A 17,838-nucleotide genomic window follows, 5' to 3' on the forward strand; every position below is an offset into this window, starting at 1 on the left:
TGGGTCGATTTAAAAGTAAGGTCTTTGATGCACTATTGCTAATGGTACTGAAATACATTACCTTTGTAAATCTGTTCCTTCCATTCCTAGAGATAAAGGACATCTCATGAAGCAAGCTCACCTAAACCTATTTCTACCATCCAAGCAGAAACCAGTCTGCAAACCTCTGACCCACTGGTGTTATAAAAGATATGCTGTGCTGTCATTTCTACTCATGTAAATTTACTATTTCTTTCCCACTGAAGTCTTCCTGGGAGCATCTGTTCACCTTCTGCTTGCTAGCCAACCTACTACCTGCGAGATTAAAACCAGAGAAACTAACGGACAAATGAGAATCAAGTTTGAGACTTTTCAAAACAAAAATTAATACTAAAAAAAAAAAAAAAAGAGACACAACAAGACACTATAGGATTAGAAGAAGCCACATCATTCACCTCCACCTTCCCAGGGTTGATGGATCACCTAACAAGCAATGTTAAAACTCCCCTAGCCCCTCAAAAATATTGAGAGTCTCAACACAGCCCAGATTATCTACCACTGATATAAACAAACCACGTGTGTATCACAGGACTCCAAATAGGAAAATGAAGACTTACGATGGGTGCCTTTTCACCTGACACCATCTCTGGGGACTCTGGTCCCCAGCTAGAAAGAAAGATCTAGATTCCAGCACGTCTTAACTCCCCCTGCTCCCTGTCATTTCCCCAGTGTACCAGGCACTGCTTCCCACAGGAGCCAGGTTCAGGGGAAGCAGCAAGGGGTGAAACTACCCTGAGAGCGCAGATGAGGACCCCGAGCCCAGCCTCTTACCTGCGGCCCCTGCCCCTTCGGCAGCTACACTCTGGGTGGACACTGGGGCTGGGTCCTTGACTCCGTGCACCTGCGTAGCTTCTTCCTGGTGTGTCAAAAAGGCAGAGCACAGATCAGTTTCCACGGCTTGGAGCTTCAGCAAGGAATTCTGCCAGCAGAAGCAGAACATCGGGCTGGCTCAGTTAGATGCTAACGCAATGCTGGGTCTGCAGCTTCCTTCCCCAGCACCCGGCCAGAAAGGGGTCTCGGGCAGAACTGGCTGTGCCAGAAGCAGAGGCGCGTTACTCCACAGGCAGTCTCAGTTTCTGTTTTATATAAATCTAATGTATATTGATTATCTGTGACACATGGGACTGGTGATTTCGTCAGCAAGAGACGCTGTACCCAGAGGGCCAATCTGAGAAGGTATCTGCTTCCCGGGCGCCTGAGCCTTTACGCTTTCCAAGTGTTTCATTCACGGTGCTGACATCAGGAGCGGATGACATTAGCCCCTCCCCGGCTACCATTCATAAAAGCCAGCATCCCTTCCCTGCAAAGCCCGCAGCAGCCCGCAGTGCACAAACAGTTACTGCTGCAGAGGCTGCCTGGCAGCTGGGAGGTGCTTCGGGGCTCCCTCTTCTGCATCTGCATGTGGGCTGTGTGCCTGTGTCTGGGGGGCAGGGTCTATGTGTGCGAGTGCACATGTGACTTCTCAAGTTACTTTTCTCCCATGGAATGGCTACGGCCGCCTGCTGTCAGAACAGAGGGCAGGGATGGATGGAGATGATGACCCTGGTCCCTTAGTCTGACCCCACTGCTGAGGGTGAAGCGATTCATCGTTTGTAACTCCCGGCCAACCTCCCCCATCCCCAGCTTCACTTCTCATTTTAAATTCCTCCTGTGTTTCCTAATAAGAGCAAAGTCATACAGACTGACGCACGTATCCTGCCATGATGCAGATGCTGGGCAAACCCGGTCCCCCAGCAGGTGAAAGTGAGTCACGCTGAGTCCCTGACTGGGCCCTCTTCCCTGCAACGGCCTCAGAGCTCCTCCACCCACCAGGGTCTTCTGCCCACCAGGTTCCCAGCAGAGGTCGGTGGGTGGCAGAGGGCGCTACCTGGAGTAGAGCCACGGGTTCCCCCTCTCATTATGACCCAACACATACACGCACACACACACACACACACACACACACATGCTCCGACCTCCTCCATATAACTTAGTCCCCACACACCCTCATAATGCCACTTCCTACTCCAGACACACACCCCGGTCCTATGTATACCCTTGCACTCTATTATACACATACTCCGGCTCCCTACCCTATACACACCTTCACCCACCTCCTCCACACCCTCATGCCCAAGTCTCCACCTTCACACTCTACTCCACACGTAGTTTACAACTAAATATCCCACCTCCACCCATACACACGCTCATCCCTCCCCCGCAGTCCCTTTATCCCCATCCCCCCACACCAACACCCTACTTTATATACACCCCTACATACACCCTCATCCTCAGCTCCCACTCACACATCCTGTTCTCACCCCTCATCCCCAGACAGCCTGATTCCTTACCCCACATAAATGCCAACCCCCACACCTCCTCACACCCAGCCCCTTTCTGCACACATTCTCTCATCCTTCTGTTGATGTGAGTAAATATGAACCCACCGCTGTGTTTTAAAAAGCTGCTCCCTGAGGGACTTCCCTGGTGGTCCTGTGGCTAAGACTCCTCATTCCCAATGCAGGGGGCCCAGGTTCAATACCTGGTCTGGGAGCTAGATCCCACATGCCACAGCTAAAGATCTCAACCTGCCACAAAGAAGATGGAAGATCCCTTATGCAGCAACTAAGACCCAGCCAAAGAAATAAATGCTTTTTCAAAAGCTTCTCATTGAGGAATGTCTTAAATCCCTAGTCTTTTGGCCAGTTTGAAAGTGGCAGAACCTCTTTCAAACAGGCTCAGGACCTCTTCTCTGCTCAGCTCAGAGATGCAGTAAGACCTGGTACAAACTTCCCCCATGCTTAGGGGCTGACTGCCAGGGGCCCACAGCTCAGATGAAGCATCTGTCTGATGCCAGCCCATTTTTTTACAGCTTCTTCTTCCTCCCTGGGATGTTTTCCCAGCAGTTACGTGTGGAAGTAAGGGCCCAAGGTTATTGATAGGAAGTAGAGAAGGAGCAAGGGTAACAGGTTTCTGGAAAGTTTTATTAACCAAGCATTTGGAATGCAAAAATGCATGATTCCAGGCTAGCTTTCTAATGAAGGACCTTAAAAACTGGAGTGGCCTCTTATAAGGAGCAAAACTACTCTGAAAATTAAGAAATCTTACTTCCCCTGTAGCTCAGATGGTGAAGAATCTGCCTGCAATGCAGGAGACCCAGGTTTGATCCCTGGGTCAGGAAGATCCTCTGGAGAAGGGAATGGCAATCCACTCCAGTATTCTTGCCTGGAAAATCCCATGGACAGAGGAGCCTGGCGGGCCACAGTCCATGGGGTCTCAAAGAGTCAGACACGACTGAGCGACTAACACTACTCGTACTGAGCTACTACTACTACCCCCAAGCTGTGAGATGGCGCAGCTGCAACAGCAAACAGAATGGTGGCTCCACAAACAGGCATCCCTAAACACGGGTAATTCTACAAGCAGAACTCCTGTGTGAGCCAGCAGCCCACTGCTGGGTACACCCCCAAAATATTGCCAGCAGTGACTCAACAGATATGTGTACATCCACGTTCACAGCAACACTATTCCCAATAACCAAGAAATGTATCATGGACTGAACTGTCTCCCTCAAATTCATATAGTGAAGCCCTAACCTCCAATGTAACTACATTTGGAGATGAGGCCTTTAAGAGGCAATTAAGGTAAAACTTTTGGGCTCCAAAATCACTGCAGATGGTGACTGCAGCCATGAAATTAAAAGACGCTTACTCCTTGGAAGGAAAGTTATGACCAACCCAGATAGCATATTCAAAAGCAGAGACATGACTTTGCCAACAAAGGTTCGTCTAGTCAAGGCTATGGTTTTTCCTGTGGTCATGTATGGATGTGAGAGTTGGACTGTGAAGAAGGCTGAGTGCCGAAGAATTGATGCTTTTGAACTGTGGTGTTGGAGAAGACTCTTGAGAGTCCCTTGGACTGCAAGGAGATCCAACCAGTCCATTCTGAAGGAGATCAGCCCTGGGATTTCTTTGGAAGGAATGATGCTAAAGCTGAAACTCCAGTACTTTGGCCACCTCATGCAAAGAGTTGACTCATTGGCAAAGACTCTGATGCTGGGAGGGATTGGGGGCAGGAGGAGAAGGGGACGACAGAGGATGAGATGGCTGGATGGCATAACTGACTCGATGGACGTGAGTCTGAGTGAACTCCAGGAGTTGGTGATGGACAGGGAGGCCTGGCGTGCTGTGATTCATGGGGTCGTGAAGAGTCGGACACGACTGAGCGACTGAACTGACTGAACTGAAGGTAAAATAAGGTCATAAGGGTGAGGCTGACAATAGAGAGAGAGAGAGACCCAGGGATGCACAGTCACAGACAAAAGGCCATGTGAGGACACAGAGAGAAGGCAGCTGTCTGCAAGCCATGGAGGAGGCTTCAGGGAAACCAGTTTTGCTGACACATTCACCTTGGACTTCCCACCTCCAGAACTGTGACAAATGTTTTGGCCACTGAGTCTGTGGCATCTCTTTTTTTAATTGTAGCCCTAATAGAGTTTTAGCAGATTAATACAAGGTGGAAACAACCCAAGGTGCTCATTAGCAGATGAACTGATAAATGAAATGTGATATATACAATACATATAATGAAATATTATTCAGCCTTAAAGAGGAAGAAAGTTTTGACACACTCTACAACATGAATGAACCTTGAGGACATTATACTGAGTGAAATAAGCCAGTCAAAAAGGACACACACTCTAGGCAGTAAAATCCAGAGAGACGGAAAGCGGAATGGTGGTTGCCGTGGGGCTGGTGGGGAAGAAAAGGAGGTTTGTGTTTAATGGGTATGGAGTTGAAGATTAGGAAGATAAATCAAGTTCTGGAGACAGATGGTGGTGATGGCAGCCCCAAAACACCCATGTGCTTAATGCCACTAAATTGCATTCTTTAAAATGGCTAAATTGTGACATTTTACATTGTTTATTTTACCATGGTTTTAAAAAACAAAACCAGTCCTTCTCTACGTTTAGCAGGATGATTTGGACCAGCCGCCTTTTGTCAACTCTATGTGCTCTTATAGATTCTACAAAGCAGGTGAGGACATGGCCTTCGCACAGATCCAGGGGCTCCGTCTGCTGCATTCTGTGCGGCTGACTTTGGACAAGAGCCTTAGCTAGTCTAAGCCTTAATTTCCTCATGCATAACAAGAGGGAGTGATGACAGTAACAAAGGCGCCTGCTTCAAGAATGAGATGAGGAAGGCACAGCACACGGCAAACACTCAAGGCCTGGACACTGTGGCTACTACGTGAGTCTCCAAACCCCAGAGGCCGCTGGACAGAGCGCTGGGTGTCGGGGGCCAGACCCCAGCCGAAGCTCTGCGTCCTGACGCATCGCTCCACCGTCCAGGCCTCACTCTGTGACTCTGCCCAGGAAGTACCTGAGCCCAGGTGACTTGTAAGTTCCCTTCCAACTTTCCAGGACAGAAAACAATCTTGCTCATGCACTGAGGCTGATGCACGGAAGCTGGCAGCATGTGCGCTTGGATGGTGTTTGTGGAACTAAACCAAGTGTTCACACAACACAGAGAGTGAAGAATCTCACTGCAGAGGGGTTTTTCAGGTCACATTCAGAGGCCTCTCCAGTCGCCCAGAGAGTGTGTAATGCTGAGACCCAGTTACAGCTAGAAGTAGTCATGGGTGGTTCCCAGCCATCCTCCCTGCCCTCCGTCTCCCTCACTAGTACTGAGGCCCAACAGAGATGCCAAGCATCAAAGGAGATCTATTTGCACAGCTGGTTTGTTCCTCTCTCAGACACCAGACAGGAGGAAGTTTAATGGGGCAGGGAAGAAGAGAGTGCCCAATGAAACAGGAGAGAGAAGATGAAGGTCTCGTGGGACAAGGAGACATCCAAGGAGAAGGGAAAACGTGAACTTCCAGAATTGAGGACCAGGGGGCAGACTGGAAGAAACTGCATGCCAACGGTCATCAGCTATGCCCCGTCCCTACCCCACACTGACCCCTGACCTGAGGACTGCCTGCTACCGTTCCTGTTTCTCAGCACAGGAAGAGTGTGGGCACTTGGACACCCTGCATGGATTCTCTAATCCAGACAGGAGAGGCTTTCCCCGGGAGCAATCTGTGCCACTGTCACATACGTGTCTCTCCAGGGGGAGAAAGGAGACATGTGCCCATCAGGGCTGAGCCCCACAGAGCTGCCTCTGAGAAGCTCCCACTGCGTACGCGAGGGTCACACCACCCACAGCTGCACCAGCACACGTGCAGCTCCCAGGCTCTGGCAGCTCTCAATGTACAAAGAGATGCGCTGGGCTCCAGAGCCTGAGACTGATGTCAGCCCCTTCCTCACGGGGCCCCAGTCTAGTGATGGCTAGATACACTAGCTAGATACACTAGGGAGAGATGGCTAATACACAAACGGACAAATAAAACAATGATGCCAGTTATTACTGTCACAGTTATGGCGATGAGGGGGAGAAACCACAGGCCAGGCCTGGGGACAGAGTGAGTAAGCCACTGTTTCTCCAATTCAGCCTGACTCGGTGACCTTTTATGCAGGAACAGGCTTTAGCCCTAGAGGAGAATGACAGGCAGTCAACCCCGTCAGTGCGACCTGCATCTGGTCCTTCTCGTGCTCTGGGGCTTCTCTTTCAGGCTGTCCCCAGCCCATCCCTCAAGGCTAGCCTGCCAGGGCTCTTCCAGGTTTCCACCCAAAGTCTTGCTGAAAGGGTCACTAGGATCTCCAGGAAACCTGAACAAAGGCTGATGGAGCCGCTAAAGAATGATGACTACTTCTGCTTCCCAGTGCTCCCATTTGGTCACCAGAGAAACCAGAGAGACGAGCGTGAAGCCTAGGTGTGGTTTTCTACAAGCTACTTTTTCTCTTTGACACAATGGAAAATATGCGACTTGTTTTAGAAAATACTCTACTCATTTTCTTTCCTCTACAATTACCGGGTCTCACTTTAGTTGGGTGGGAATGGGGAACACCCACACAGGCTGGATGGTGAAATACTATTTTAGGATCCCTTTGTCTACAACTCACCAGTTGCAGAAAAAGGATAGCTTCCTTTTAACTTCCATGAAGAGGTTTAGTGACCCTCGCCCATCCCTTTATCTATCCAAGAACTCGACATAGATTGTCTATTGCAAGATCAAACTGGAAATCTGCACAAAACTGAGGTCACAGCGGGGCCCCTGAACATTTCCATTCTATTGAGTACTCTTGTTCCCTGAGCTTCCAGGTTTTCTGTGTATGCTCCCTCACCACACACTCACACACACACACTCACACACACATACACACATATATACACATATGCCACCCTTCCTTTCTATTTGCTCCCTGCCCCTACTTCCCCAGGGCTACTTCAGCTGTAATTCCTTCACAGTCAAATTCCCATTAAATTTTAAACCAGTTCTGATTACCTTTATCCAAACAGGGGCCTCCAATTTCTCTTTTAGCACCTTGCTTTTTTCCCTCCCAACACTCACTATAATATGGAATTTCATTTATTTCTCTACTGTTTACTGGCTCTTCCCAGCTCCAGAAGGGCTGGAAGCATGCCGCCATTGTTCACTGCTGAAGCCCTCACAATGAGCAAAACAGGAGCCAACCATTAGAGAAACTGCCACTGTAGACTGTCTTTTGTTTGCCTGGACCCTTTACATAGTTCTTGGGAAGCCCTTCTGAGTATTCCATTTCAAGCCTCCTTGCTGCCTTGGTTCAGAAATTTTAAAATGCTCACGAATCACTGGGGAGTTTGTTAAAGATGTGGTCTCCCAGGCAGCAAAAGACTCAGATTCTGTGGTCTGGAGCAGGGGCGCTGAGATGCAGGAGGTCCAAGGTCCAGACTCTGAGAAACACTGCCCTATTCCCTTGGGACCTGACCCACTCTAAATGCTGCCTTGGTTGCCTGTTTAGCTCTAACTGTCCCAGGAACAATATTTTTGTTCCCTCACTGTCCTACGCTACGCAATGGAGATTCAGCATAGGAGAAGAAGCCATTCACTCCAAGCAATCCTCTGCTGAGAAGAGGATCCAGGTCCTATTCTGATGATAGAAGCACATCTTTGTAAAACAAGGACAATCTTGCCACCACACACAATAACCCAAACCAAATTTTTTTCCAGCCAGATGATCTGATTTCAGCTGAGGAAGAGGGAGTCCTGTACTTAATTTCACCTCTTTGTGATATCCTCATTATGTTCACTTTATTAAGTAAACAATAAAAACAAGATATTTAGGAGAGACCAATACAGTTTTACGAACTTACATTTTAATTCAAAATTCTGAGCTTTTCTAGAGAACAAGACATGAACAACTCATAGAATGGACTTTAGTAGTTTCTCTTTGTAATTTCTAGCACAAAGGCACAGGCATTAAGATAGACAGCTACCCTAACAAGCCTTTTTTTTTTTTTCCCAGAACATCAATTATATATCCCTTGGGCTGAAGTCCACAAATCTAGTCCCTGTTGTAGCCCATATGGTTACTTCTCTGTGGCTACTTAAGTTCCAGTCTTTTTTAAGCTCTGAAAAATACCTGGCTTAAAAACTAAATTCAGTAGGATGCGTGCACAGTACAAGGACCACTGGGGCTTTTAACCCCAAATCTACCATTTGTTCCTTCTCTGTCTGTAGGAAAATTATCCAATCATTTTGGCCCACGGGCACTTAATTCTTTTCTAAGACTACTTTAACCACTTAGAAATTACTAAAACTCAATGAATATTAGAAATCAATAACCATCCCACTGTAAATTATAAAATCACTTGCCATAAGAAATAAGTTACCAACCCACGTCTTTAAAGACACTGGAAAATATTAGCCATTTCCTCAAATACTAGTATTTTGTTAGAAAACAAGAAAATTAAGCTTTTACCTGCCTTAAAATCTGAGTTTTATAGCCCTAGGAAAGCCAAAAATATCCTAAAAAGGGAAAAGATACCAATGCTAGGAAGACCAGAGTCTAGGATACTAAGTTGAAGTGTGTCCTTCTAAATCCATGGAAAGCAGGGATGACAAAGTTCACTTTCTGTTGCAGCCCCCACACCCCATAGCAGTTCCAGACCCACAGCGGGGTACACATTTGCTTCTCAATAAAAACTGTTGAAAAAATATCCCCAAAGTTAAAGCTTTCAGGCAAAATTTTGGTCTTAAGATGAGCAGAAATATTTTTCTTTAATCTGTCAGGGGCTACTGGGGAATGACTATTTCATAAGACTTGTCAACTTTATATTTTGCCAAATGGAAATGGGAAAATAGATAGTTGTATAGACAGATGGATATAGATAGATGGATAGATGGGTAGACCAATAGACAGATAGAGAGATAGAGATAGGGATAAACAAACCTCCCCATCATTCCATCACAAGATGAAATTTTTAAGAACAATCTCTAATGAAAGAGGTGTCCATCAACGTTAGCTTTACAGAACACTTACTACATTTGTCCTTATATTCCTCCTTTAGCTACAAAGCAAAGAAAGTGCCACACAGGCTGACCCCTGGGAGGCATGAAGCAGACACAGTCCTTTCCAGGACTGTGGGTGAGAGAAAAGAAACTGGCAGCATGCAGATGAGTAAATGTAAAAGTGAGACAGGAGGCAGAGGACAGAGATGCCATGCCAAAGGAAGGAGCAAAGGCTGGCAGGACAAAGCCACGTGGAGTGTGGGCAATGGTGAGGCTGGTAGGCGAAAGGCAAACCCAGGTGGGCCAGTTACAGAGAGTCCTGCTAGAACTTCTCTGCTCAGCCCAACACCCCTGAAATCTCTCCAACTTAATCCCCGGACAGAGCAGCAGCTAGCATGGCTTCTACCTTTTCTGCCAATGCCACACTAAGGATTCCCCTGAGGGTCATGACTACAAACCTGGTTGCCCTGGAAACCAGAAATTAGGCTGGAGAGTTGCCTCTGAATGAGGGGGCAAGGTAAACCAGGCATGCAACAGTTCAGAGTTTCTTTGCTGGGCAGTTCATCCCACTGGGAAAGAAACCCAGGGTTCACACCATGACCATGTTGACTGCAGGATGTCCTTGTTGACACTGACAAGAAAAGTGGCTAAAATTAAATGAATCACAGGGCACCATTCCTGCTGAGAAAGAAATGCTAGTAGCGAAGCAAGGTCACTTCATCTCACCCATGAAGCCATACCAGAGAAAAGCTAAATGGCACCCCGCAGTGGTGTCATACAGGCAGATAACTTTGGATATTAGGCTTCCAGAGACCAATATTACGCATCCCAGCATCCATTTACCCATCTTCTGATCCAAAATGGGAAAATGTGTCCCTCTCTAGCCAATCAGCTTATTTCAAACCCCAAGGTCACAGTGATTGGTTCAAGAATGGGCTACAGGTCCCAAGTCAGATAAATGAGACTCAAGTATGAGACTTTACAGAATAGAAAGGACTCTATTTTCATTTCTTATAAGCAGAATTTTAAAGATGGTCCCCAAGATTCCTGTATACTGGTTATGCAATTAAACACTAATTTAGGTGCTATGTTGAAGAGATTTTGCAGATATAATTAAAGTGCTAACTCAGGTGACCAAGGATACAGAGATTGCTTCAGTGGGCCTGATCCAATCAGGGTGAGCCTTTTAAAAGTAGAGGGTTTTTTTTTTAGCTGGTAGACTATAACATCAGAGATTTGGAGCACAGAAGGATTTGGTGCTGCTGGCTCAAAGATGTAGAGGCCAAGGTGAGAAAGAATGCAGGCAGCCTTTAGAAGCTGAGAGCTACTCCCAGATGCTGACTAGCAAGGAAATGGGGTCTACAGTCCTACAACTTCAAGGAAGTAAATTCAGGCAATGGCCTGAATGAGCATGAATATGGACTCATCTGCAGAACCTCCAGATAAGAATCTATCATTGCCAATGCCATGATTTCAGTTTTGTGAGACCTTGAGCAGAGTCTAATGGAGTCTATCCAAGTTTATTATCTGCACAACTGTGAGCTAATAAAAGAGAAAAGCTGCTAAGCTTCTGGCAATTTTTTACACAGTAATAGAAAACTAATATACACTAGGATTTCTAGCTGTAAGAATAACATATCCCCAGAGAGGGGTCAATCTAAAGACAAAGTCGATATAGGAAAGTAGAGTTGAAATGGAAAGATGCTGTCTACTTGACAAGCCTTTAATCCCTGGATCTAGCCAAGAGTGGAATCTATCCTGATCGTAAAGTTCCAGGTGTGTGAATCAATAAAATCCTGTTGTTTATGAAAGCCAGCTTGAATTGACTTTCAGTCACAAGGAAACTAGAAGGAAAAAAACTCAGTCAATTCTGATCTAAAGGCCCAACCCTGTAGACTGGGTTTGTATTTCAATAGAAAAATACAGCTGCCTAGTCCTACAGAAAAAAATACCATTCAGCCAACTGAGGAGTATCAAGGGCCTAAAGAAACCTCTTGCTAGACCATTTCCTCAAAATTAAAACAGTTTTGAGGGAGAACCACATCTAAAACAAAATAGTAAGTACCATCTAGAGTTCTAACAAGGCTTGATGCCAGAATGTATCTATATGCTAATCTATGGATGGTAATAAAAAGACAATCAAACCCTTCACATGGAGCCCCACACATAGACATGTGCATATGCACTCAAAAAGGGGCACAATTCACCTCATTCTATCCCTCATGGGAACCTATGACTAAATCCTATAAGCACTAGCCGGGGTAAGAAGCAGAAACAGTGAGTGTTAAAACTGAAAGCACTCCTAGAGTTAACCCAATTCAAAACCTGCCTCAATTTCACAAACGAAGAATGAAAAGAAGCTGATGTGATGATTCATGGTATGCAGTTTGGGAGCTAGAAAAGTAATATGAGGACCAAATAGGGTAAGTTTTCTCAGGGAAGGGGAGATCCATTCGTGTTCCTCACATATTGTTATTTTTTCTTAATTGAAACTGAAGCCAGTAATGGGAACTACTAGGACATGGAGAGGGAAAACAGTATTTTTTCTCATTTTATCCTTCAAGCAACTTTTTGAACTATTGACTGCTTAATGATTATATAGACAAGGGTAAACAAAACCAAGGATTATGCTGAATTAGACTTTGACAGATCTCAAGTCGAGAATATTTTCCAATCAAGATACAGGACACCACAACAAATAAAACCTTCTTATGTATTATAGCGGCAGATAATTTCCAACTAGGATCCAGGGGACCCCAACAAATAAAATCTCCAGATGTCATACGGAGGCAGAGTCAGAAAGCTCAGGTCGGTGCCAGAATGGACACAATCAGTTTTCCAGAAACCGGCTCCTATAGTATAGTCCCAGAGACAGCAAAGCTCATGGAGTGGAGAGGCAAACCCTATTGAGAGACCCATGGTCAAAAACTGGGAGCCTGAGACTACCAGAAGAAAAGTGAGGCTGGCAGGAGTTAAATGTATACTCATCCCAGTAAAAATGAGAAGTGAGTTTTTCAGTTCACTGGGAAGCTATCAGGAATACACACACAGATGGATGCTCATAGGTAGCTATTTGACATCATGTATTACCTTACTATACAGAGGAGAGCTCAGGTCAACTACTAGCTCTGGAATCAAATACAGCAGAGCCTCATCTGAGCAAGTGGAATTAAGAAGCTTAAGAAGTAGTTATGAATTACCAGATGTGAACTTTGTAGAAAATACAGTAACACCTTAAAATTGTTATAACCAACAATTACAACATTAGGGTCCACAAAAACATCTGGAAAATATTTGTGGACTATGCTTCTTACAAAGCTCAAGAAACTCATTTTGGGGGGATTTCCCTGGTTGTCCAGTGGTTAAGACTTTGCCTTTCAATGTAACGGGGTACAGGTTCGATCCCTGGTTGGGGAACTAAGATCCCACATGCCTTGTGGCCAAAAAACCAAAACATAAAACAGAATCAGTATTGTAACAAATTCGAGAAAGACTTAAGAAAAGAAACTTTTTTGTTGTTTCTTTAGACTTACAAGTTAGAATGGGAGAGCAGATAGGCAACTAGTGAGTTCTTTTAAAGAACTAGAAGGCTCTGTTTTGGAGGGGGTAGTATGTAAACAATAGGCGCAAAGAACAATGAAGACGGTTAACACAACAAAACATTCTTCCTTACACTTCCACTCAGAGATGGAAGGAATACTCCGATACAATAGCAAATGTACAAAGAGACTGAAAGATAGTTCTTTTAAAAAATTACAACTAGTTGCAACTGATCATGAGTCAAAAACTAAAAACAACCATACAATGGGTTACAGCAAGGAGAATCAAAGTTAAACTACATACCCAAAATATATGAATCTCACACATACTACTGAGTAAATGAAACCAGACACAAAAGAGTACATACAGTCCATGTATATGCAGTTTGAAAAACAAATAAACAAAAGACAAAACAAATCTACTTAAGTCCAAAGAACAGTTACCGTTCTAGGGGAAGAGTGATTGGAAAGAATTAAATAAGGGTGCCTGTAACAATGTTCTGTTACTTGACGCTGGTTACACACTTTGTGAGTATTCATCCAGCTGTACACGGACAATATGTACACTTTTCTATATGTATTTTCTATTTGCATTAAAAATACTAAAGTAGTATCTCCCACCTGTATTCCATAAGACTATGTTGCTGAAAGAAATATTATTATGGGGTTCTTCCATAAGAGAGTTTGGCAGTCTCTAAGATTAGGAAAAGCTAGGGAAGATCAAGTTTAACACAGTCCCATTCTATAGGATGTCTCCAACAATGAGTTTGTGCCGGGAGCCAGCATGGGAGTTCCCACCCATGACAAAGGTCATGTGGAGAGGCCTGACATGCAAAGACGAGTCAGGGCTCGAGGGGCCCCCCTGGATCTGCCTGAGCGTCTACCCCAAAACCAGAATCTGTCTGTTTTACTATTTTACGACTTTCACCAACTCCTCTGACATTAACGGGGGGCTATCCCCGACCACCTTTCTCTTTAGGAAATCAACTTAAAGCTCTAGTTAATAAGCCTCCTGGGCATAATAGGAGTGTTTAAATCCAAATCTCTCAGACGGCTCTCTAACTTGCCTGACAGGTTTACCCGGACTCCTACAGCTACGCATACGATTGTTTACAGTCTCCCAACCGCGAGAGGCACGGGAAGCTTAAGATATTCAAATAGTATAGAGCCTCTCGGGGAGTTAGAAATTGTTAGAATAGAACTAGTACAAGATTTCATTGTTGAGACCAATGCTTGCTGCCAAGTTTCCACATCCCTGTATTGTATCCTTGGAAGTGTATTAATTAATATAGTTGGTATATAGAAAAAATAAGTAGTGGCCTTGGTGTTAACAACTTTAGACCCTTAAGGTAATAAATTCTTTCCGTTGTTGTAAGCCCACTGAACCTTTGCCCTATAGGAATGCAACTTTATCTAACACCTTCGGAGGATGGCGCCAAACTTTAAAATAATTACTCTTAGAGAAAATAAGTCTTATGGTTGACAAACCTTTATCAGAGTCATAAAATGTTAACAGGCCTTCTGGCCAGAAGATGTAAATCACCTAAACCATTTGTATACGATAAGTTTGCAGAAAAGAAAAGCCTGGTCTCAATAAGGATCAAAGACTGCTGAATTTGCATGATTTTACACCCCCTATTATCCTCTATGCACAACTTAAGGTATATAAGCTCCCTTTGAAAATAAAGGTATGGGCCTTGCTCAAAGCTTGGTCTCCCCGTGTCATTCTTTCTTGTTTCTTTTTCTCTCCTTTTCTTTTCTGTTCTTCCTTCAGGACATTTAATTGGAGCGCGGAGGTCCTCTGGGACCACTTACTTGCCTGGGCTTCTAAGACCCACTCGAGAAGGTGCCTAAGGTGGGGCACCTTCAGCAATTCGAGAGGGTGCCTGTAGCCTCTGTGGTCAGAGCAAATCTGATGTCACAGGTTTTATTGATTTTCTGCGTAAACCAGTTATAATGAGCCTCTAATCTCTGCTTTGCTATCCTTTAATCGCCAACGCCGTCCTCCCGAGGGAATCCCTGGATCCAACCGGGGCTGGACCCCGACAGGTTTGAATGAGTCAGTTCTCCTGGCATGGCTTTGGACCATGAGCTGCTTCTGTTCAAGTTTCCTCAGTGTGTGTTCCTCGGGTTTCCTTCAGCCCCTAAATCATAATTACAACGTGATCTGCACATATGATTTACTCCCTTACTGGAACAATTCCACTTGAGCACACATTGTTATAAAGTCTGGATCAGCAGAACCAGTTTTCTCATGCAAGAGCCCACATTTACAATATGGCGCTGACTGCTCTTTCAGAAGTCTGTCTTCATTCAGCATTCTTGTACCCGCGTAATCTCAGGGCAGTGAACTGGCACATTTCATGTAATGTGCAAATACAATATAGTGAAGGAGTATAGAAAAGCAGATTTTCATACAGAGCTTTGGGCAATTGTGATCTGAGAACTGCTCAAGTAATCTTAGCAATCTCATGGGGCTCCAGCTCACAAATCAGAGTTTCTCCCATAAACTTGAAACCTATCACAAGTTGACTCTTAGAATCACTTAATCTTTCTATTCGCTTATGTCAAGACAAATAGGTGCTTCTTTACAACGAGCATTTTGCTTAGTTCCCAGTGGGGCAAACAGCTGTGTTCATTAATTCAAGCTCTTGCCTCTGCTCTCTCAAACTTTTTTTTCACTCTTCTTACCGCAAGTGAGATTGTGGTATCTGAAGCCTGTAACTATGCACAAAAGAATAACAAGCAGGGATCTGTGTTATCCTTAGGACACTGTCCACAACTTCAGTAATTTATTTAACTGGGTTTAATCAGGAACACAGTTTACCTTTAGTTATTCATTTATGCCAGGTTCAACAGTTTAAAGAAAAATATAATCACCTAAGTTCAATTAATTATCTTTTTTTTGGAGACAGATGAGAGATGGCACCAAATGACAAACAATTTGCCTAAAGCCCATCATTTCTGTTCTTGGCTTATGAACATCAAGTCTCTACATTCTTTTTTGACATGATCCTAATCAGATATAACACCCACTTTTCCTTAATTATACAATGGGACAAGAGAAATTAGAGTATTCCAAATCAATGACTAAAGCAAAGGCATTCATAAAAAAGGGACCCTAATTATATTATAGTGATTTCCAATGGGAGCATTAAATTACATATTTCAAAGAAAATCTAGAACAAACATTAACATTGTGATGTCCAGTTCAGTGGGAAAGCACTTGAATTGGAAAATATGGCCTCAGTGTCTCAAAGTTTATTAGAAGCCCATTTTGCAACACCAAGCTGTATCATGCTCTGAGGAAAAATAGTAAGCAAGATCATATTTGAGACTGACAAAGGGATTAGAAAAAGCAGGAGGGGAAGATAAAATAAAATTAAGAGAAAATTTTATAAATGTTAACTCTCACAGCTGTAGTACAATCCTGAAGCAAAGTTGAAAGAAATGTAATGAAATGATGGCTGGACTTGGTTTTGGTCCAAGACAGAGTGATTAGTCTTGCAAATAATATTTTAAATATATTTGCTCCAGAGCAAGGGGAAACAGTACCCAAAGCACTGCAAGAAAAATAAGTTTACTTAAGAGCAAGAATATTTAAAGTTTTAACCAGGATAAATTTCTAGTACTAGGAAAAAGAATAATACATTTCATGATTGGCTAATTCACATTCATCAAAACCACAATGAGTGCACCTACCTCATGGAAGTCCTGCTGAGTTTCATCCTTTGGCCAAATGGCAGCCCTCTGTTCTATTCTGTAAAATACAAAGAAAAAGCATTGCCATTTAAAAGAAACCTTTCAACAATGCACATTTGCTGCAGATTTGGCCACATTCCTGTTAAAAACGCTCAGTGGTGTCCCACTGCCTGAAGAACAAACTCCAGACTGCTTATAGTGGTCTGTAACAAGAACCTCCTGCCATGCTCACCTTGTCCCCTAACCTCCAGCCTCTCTGGCCTTTTGTTTCTTGAACACACAGAGCTGGTTCCCTGTTCAAATCTTCACACTTGCTTTCCCCCTAGATTTTCACAAAGCTGACTCTGCCTAGCATGGACCATCAGCTCAGCTCCGGTGTCGCCTCCCAATGAGTCCCTCCTGATCTCTCTAAACAAACTATTCCTCCCCTTCAGTCTTTAACACACTGCTTTTAGATTTTCTTCATAGCACTTCTCACTACCTAAAGCTATGCTGCTTATTTGCATTTCCACATTAAAATGTAGGCTCTAAGAAATCAGTGACTGTCCATTTTATACACTGCTGAATCCTCCAAACCCAGTGCAGATGCAGTGTTTTTATGATCAAATGTGATCTGGTACAGTTGTTACAGAAAGATGCCATTTGTTCACTGAAGACAGCTTTTGGAAATTCCCTCTATCACTTACCCAACAAAATATGCTATAGCAATTGCTCTCTAACACAGTAAAGCCAGGCTTTGCACTTCAGGTTCCAATTGAAGAAAAAAGACTTTAAGGCAAATCTACTCCAAATAAATATTTTTAAGTTTAAAAACAAGCAACAAACAACAAAACTCCACTTCTGGCAGATGCTTAGCTCCAAAACATGATTCATCTGGTGCTATGGTCCAATGGCCTCTATTACATAACATTAAGGATTTTCTGCAGCAGTTTTCATGCTGTTATATAATACATATATTAAATTATAGTTATTATCCTTATTAAAAGACCCACTATCTTAAGGAATAAAAGCTGTAGTCAGTGTTAAGTCATTTACAAAAAGATTTATTTGGGGACAGAATTATTTACAATTACTATTCTGCTTTGGTTTGAGTTCTGAAGAAAGCATATATGTCCTCTGAATGGTCATCTAGATGAATGATTTCTAAAAGCAATGACGCATAAGTCTAGTGTCTTCAAAATATTCTTAAAAATGAAAATTTCTTTCA

At 43.9% G+C, this 17,838-nt stretch overlaps 1 protein-coding gene across 10 annotated transcripts in view; it reads right to left on the reverse strand.

Moving 5' to 3' along the window:
• The window catches only part of FAM13C (family with sequence similarity 13 member C), a 286,605-nt gene that overhangs the window by 41,721 nt on the left and 227,046 nt on the right, over positions 1-17,838 (reverse strand). For all 10 annotated transcript variants that reach the window (XM_027531041.1, XM_027531047.1, XM_027531046.1 and 7 more), the window contains 2 exons: positions 16,632-16,689; positions 811-895 (listed from right to left, as the gene is read on the reverse strand). In XM_027531041.1, the coding sequence (XP_027386842.1) occupies positions 811-895; positions 16,632-16,689 (143 nt within the window). The remainder of the gene's footprint in view (positions 1-810; positions 896-16,631; positions 16,690-17,838) is intronic.

The sequence above is a fragment of the Bos indicus x Bos taurus genome, chromosome 28 (assembly GCF_003369695.1).
Source record: "Bos indicus x Bos taurus breed Angus x Brahman F1 hybrid chromosome 28, Bos_hybrid_MaternalHap_v2.0, whole genome shotgun sequence".
Taxonomy (NCBI): Eukaryota; Metazoa; Chordata; class Mammalia; order Artiodactyla; family Bovidae; genus Bos; species Bos indicus x Bos taurus.